General features: G+C 70.1%; 1 protein-coding gene across 1 annotated transcript in view; it reads left to right on the top strand.

Moving 5' to 3' along the window:
* The window catches only part of MGRN1 (mahogunin ring finger 1, E3 ubiquitin protein ligase), a gene marked incomplete at its 5' end in the record, with an annotated part of 24907 nt that overhangs the window by 10804 nt on the left and 8998 nt on the right, over positions 1-5105 (top strand). Inside the window, 4 exon segments of the mRNA XM_012731665.1 lie at positions 2155-2299; positions 2671-2720; positions 4192-4239; positions 5036-5104. Of these exon segments, the coding sequence (XP_012587119.1) occupies positions 2155-2299; positions 2671-2720; positions 4192-4239; positions 5036-5104 (312 nt within the window).

The raw sequence follows: 5105 nt of genomic DNA, 5'->3' as shown, positions 1-5105 counted from the left end.
TGCCAGGGGGGCCAGGCCCTCAGGGCCGCAGAGGGCAGCGTCCCTCCCGGAGAGGCCGAGTCCGGACGCCTTTCGCAGCTGCCGAGGAAGTGCGTGCCAGCGGAGATCAGAAGCGGCCTCCTGGCGTGACAAGAAGGCGCTGGGCTCAGTGGCCTCATGGGCGCCCCGTGGCCTCTTGGCGCAGGGCGGTGGGGAGCCACGCTGGGAAGCAGCTGGACCTCCTGCCACACGTGTGGGGAGCCTGCTGGCCCCTGCGCAGGCTGAGGGCCGCCGCCGGCCAGCCACGGAGCCAGGCGCTCCGGGCTACTCTCCTGTTGTTTGCTTAAAGGTTTATTCACGCATGCAAGAACTGGGGTACCGGCCAGAGGTGTTGGGGGGTCAGTGGTTGAGCGAATCAGCAGAGACAGAGCGGGGAGCAGAACAGGCCGAGCTACTGAAACCCACTGCTGCGGGGGCAGCGGGGAGATGGGAGGGTCTGCTGCGCCCTGGGTCCCTCCCTGGCGGGGGATGGACTCGGGCTGCGGCGGCTGCAGCTGGATTCAGAGCTGCGCTTTCCCACGTTGCACCACAGGGAGGGCCCCGCTTTCTTGTTTTTCACCATTGCAAGTTACGGATTATAAAACTCGCCCTTCAGATGTCCGTAACTCAGCGATTCCCAGTTAAGTTTGTGAATCATTCCAGATGACCACGGTCCAGCGTTAGAACGTGGCACCCCGGCACTCCCAAGGCCCCCAGCCGCTGACCCGGTTTCTGGGTCCGTGGGGCTGCTTTTTCTGGACATTTCACAGAATTAGAAAACCTGTGTCCTCTGCATCTGTCTGCTCCTCAGCTGGTTCTCCAGTGTTCCCGAGAGGAAAGCCTGGGCACTACTGTGTGGGGCGGGAGGCCGGCGGGTGGGCAGGGCCAGGGCTTGCCACGTCGAGGCCGGCTGGCTTTGCTCTGGGCCCGTGCGCACGGTCAGTGCGGGCAACAGGTGGCAGTCCTCTGTGTGTCACCCTGAGAGGAGGAGGGACGAGGGGGGCGGCCGGTGGCGACAGCCGAGCGCCCCCTCGGAGGTCCCCTCCTGCCTGCCCTGACTCCCAGCAGGTGCCCTGTCCTGTCCAACCTGGCGAGTGGGGTGGGTGGGCCCCTCAGAGGCGGGGGGCTGTGTTTCCGGGGCTGGGGGGCAGCTGGTGCTCCCCCTGGGTGGCGGGGCGCGTGCCTTCGAGGCTGCGCCTCCAGGCTGGGGACCTGGGCCTCGGCCTCGGGCGAACGTGCTGAGCCAGAGGCGGGGGCTGGGGGCCCAGTGAGGCCACGCGCCTCTCCGGGCCCCTGGCCTCTCTGGCTGCCCACGGGTGAGCTCAGCTCTGGCTTCCTGTCGACGCTTTCCTTCCCGCCGGGACACGTAAGCACCCGCGGGTGCCGTGCCCGCTACGCTCAGGTCCTCACCCAAGGGAGACGCGGCCCCTCCTTCCCGAGTGTCCCTCTGCCCTCCCCACCCCTCTGTCACTCGTGTTCTGGGAAGGCTTTGCTAAGCCTTGCCACAGATCGAAGGTTCTGGCAGTCACTCTTCCTGGGGACTGCAGTGTGACGCTGCTGGGGGCTGAAGGCCTTGAAGGGGACGCTGGTGGGTGTCAGGGGCACACCCTCAGGCTCCAGGCTTGCTCCCTTCTTCCTCTGGGCCGGGGGCCGTCACCACGCCTGCGCCCAGAGGCGGGCGCGGTGGGGAACCAGGGCACCAGTTCTGCCTGCGGGCAGTGGCCAGGGTGGCCCCGTGTGGGCCGTGCTCTCAGCCCGTGGGAGGTGGCACCGTCGGCCCTGGGTAGCCCCGGCAGGCTGCTCCCTGGGCAGCGGCTTGGGTGGGGAGGCCTGAGAGGAGGGGTCTCCCGAGGTCACAGATGCTGGGCGGCCGGTACCTCCACCCCAGGGCTTGTGCCGAGCACGGGGCCTCAGGGAGCTGCCCGCGGGGCACAGCCTGGCCCAAACAGGCAGCGGTCGCTGGGCTGCAGGGTCGGACACAGGCGTGGGGCGCTCACGGGCAGAGCTCCCGCTGTGGTGGTGAGAAGGTTCTGGAGCGATGGCCGTGCGGCCTTGCAGGTGACCTGCGTGCACTGAATTGCACCCGGAAGGTGGCTGAACAGCAGCTCCTTGCCCCACGCTACCGCTCAGGGAAAGGGAGAAGCCAGAGCCTGCCCTGCCGGCCGGCCCCAGTGCTGGCCCCTCCCGTCCGACTGCTCTTGCTTCTCTCCTCAGCTCAACTTCGACCTGGACCGTGGCGTCTTCCCAGTGGTCATCCAGGCTGTGGTGGATGAAGGGGATGGTGAGGGCTTTTCCTCTCTTCTCCCTGTGGGGGTCAGACTGGGGCTTCCGGACGCCCTGCTCCCTCCACCTCGGGGGGCAAGGCGTGAGCCCAGCACAGGGCACGGGGCGCACGGGGAGTCACTGGAGCCCTGCGGCCCTGGGTGCAGGACGGGCCCCTTCCCCCGCCCGGGAGCCCCGCCGCCCCTCCCCACCGCACCCCAGAGGAGCCGGGCCCAGAGCCCACCTCCCCGCAGCCGCAGGCGGGGCTGGTGTGGCCGAGAGGCGGCTGCGGGCCGAGGCCGGGCCAGAGCAGCAGCCCACGGTTGAGAGCGGGCGGGAAGGACGAAGCCGAGCCCGGCAGCTGGCCGCTGACCCCCCTCCTCTCTCCAGTTGTGGAGGTGCCTGGCCACGCCCACGTGCTCCTGGCCGCCTTTGAAAAGGTAAGTACCTGGGACAGGCTGGAGGGGCCGTGAGTCTGAGACCAGCTCTGACCGGGCCTCCGGGCTCAGGGAGGCCCTGCGCCGCCGGGAGGCTTCAGCGCGCTTGCGGTGTGTGTGTGGGAGAATGTTCCGGATGGAGGCCAGCCCTGTCACCTGCTGGCGCGGGGGCCGGGCCGCTCAGTGGCTCTCTGGGCAGGGGCCAGGTGTGCCCTGGGCTCCGCAGCCTCGGGTGTGCCCTTCCCGCCGGGGCCGGGGCCTGGGTGCCCTCGGCGTGTCCGCCTCACGCTGGGTGCTGGGTGACCCGACACTGCCTGCGGCTTTCTGGACGACGGCGTCCTCCCTCCGTGAGCGTGTGGGCGCAGACCCGGCCCTGGTCTGCGGCTGCTCCTGGGTGCTCGGCGTGCAGTGCTGTCCGAGGGGTGGGCGAGGGCCCCGAGTGCGGGGGCAGAGGCTCCGGCACCCCCGGCCGCGTGCCGGGTGCCCCGGTGGGCCTTGCAGTGGACGGCCTGCCGGCTGCAGGCGCGTCTCGCCCGGCTGTCCCCCGTCCCTGCCCCGGCGTCACGTCTGGTGCTGAGGGGTCAGCCTGACTGCCGTCCCGCGTTGGGCATCGCGCGTTCTGCGGACAGTCCACTTGCTGTTCCCGTGAGCTGGACGGACCCTTGGGGTGCTGTCCCTCGGCAGGCCAGAGCTGGCTGTGGGCAGGCTCCTGCTTCTCCTGCTCTGGCCCCGCCGTGGCCCAGGCCCAGCGCAAGTGTTGGCCCAGCTGACAGGGACTGGCCCTTCCCGGCGTCCAGCCGACGTGGCTTCCGGCCCCGTCCCCACCCCGGTGGCCTTTCGTGCAGGCCTGGCCTTTCGTCCTTCTTCCTTGATCCCCGATGACCCTGAGTGCCTGAGGCGGTCAGGCTGTGCCCTCTCCGGCACCGCTGGCCTCTGTGTGTGTCCTCTGCATGTCGGAGAGACCGTGGTCACCTCGTGGATGGCCTGCGCTTCCTGCTTAGAGTCCATGGAGAAGCTGCTTTATTTTGGGGTCCACCATCCTAAAACTTTCTGCTGGGATTCATCAGCCTCTCCAGAAGGTGCCGAGTGCTGGTCTAGGCGACTGACGGTGGTGGCACCCGTCTGTTCTGGGCCCTCTGCTGTCCTGAGCGGTGCGGGCCTGACAGAGCCCCAGTGTGAGCCTTCCCGGGTCCGTCACGGCGTCCTGGCGTCCCTCCCCCCGGGGCTGGAGCTGGCCGTCGGCGAGGCCCCTTGCCCGTCTTCGGAGCGTGGAGCTTGAGCCCGCTGGCGCTGCCTGGGCCGCTGGGCCCCTGGCGGTTCCCGGGGAGTTTCGAGTTGGGTCAAGGCCACACTTGTGGGAGCCCGGCCAGCGCTTCGGTCTTCAGGGTGCCCGCCCGGCGCGCCGCCTTCAGCGCAGCTGGTTGGCCGGCCCGGCGCCCCCGCCAGCCGCGTTAAACCTGTGTTTCGCCCACAGCACATTGACGGCAGCTTCTCCGTGAAGCCCCTCAAGCAGAAGCAGATCGTAAGTCTGTCGGGGTGCCGTGACCCCTTTTGCTTTAAGAGGCGCACTAGAGACCCGGTTGCCCGCGAGCGCTCCCCTGGCAGCGTGCCCGGGGCCCCGGCTCTCATCGCCAGGGGCTCCGGGAAGTCAGGGCCCGGGATCGGGGTGCCGTGCGTGCGCTCCCCAACCCCTAGTGCAGCTGCTACGGCTCGCGCCGGGGCCCCGCCCACTGGGCCCACGACCTGGATCCCGGGGAGCACCACGGACACGCCCCCGGGCGGGGGACGCGGGAGCAGGCGGAACCCACCTAGCGTCCTGTCGCCTCCCGCTCGCTCAGGCCGCGGGGTCGGGCAGGCTCGGCGTGGCGCGGCTGTGGCCCGCACAGGGCGGTCTCCCTGCCCGCTCTCGTCAGGGTGGGCTCGGGTGGGCTCGCGGCTCCAGTTAGCGGGAGGCCTGCCGGTGGGGGGCTGCCGGCTGCCTCCTGGGCGTGTGAGGAAGGGTGGGGCGGGGCTGGGCCGAGCCAAAGGCCGGCGCCAGGCCAATCTCAGGCCAGTCGGGTGCTGTGGGCGGGGCGGCTCCCGCCCGCCTGAGTGTGGGGGGGCGCTGACGGGCGGCATTTCCCATGCCAAGCAAAGAGTGGGTGCTGGCCCCGGGCGCGTGGGCCCTCCCATCGCATGGCGGCCACTGGGCTGGCAGGGCCTGCTGCCGCCCTGGGGGCCAGGTGGGCCAGGCAGAGCCCCGCGCCTGCCCTCCAGACTGGGGCGCCGAGGAGGGCGGCCTGCAGGATGTGCAAGTGCCCAGATGCCCCCGCCTGCAGGTGGACCGCGTCAGCTACCTGCTGCAGGAGATCTACGGCATCGAGAACAAGAACCACCAGGAGACCAAGG

The sequence above is a fragment of the Condylura cristata genome, unplaced genomic scaffold, assembly GCF_000260355.1.
Source record: "Condylura cristata isolate star-nosed mole 26May11 unplaced genomic scaffold, ConCri1.0 scaffold00032, whole genome shotgun sequence".
In the NCBI taxonomy this organism is placed as follows: Eukaryota; Metazoa; Chordata; class Mammalia; order Eulipotyphla; family Talpidae; genus Condylura; species Condylura cristata.
This window is presented reverse-complemented; position numbering and strand designations above follow the sequence as displayed.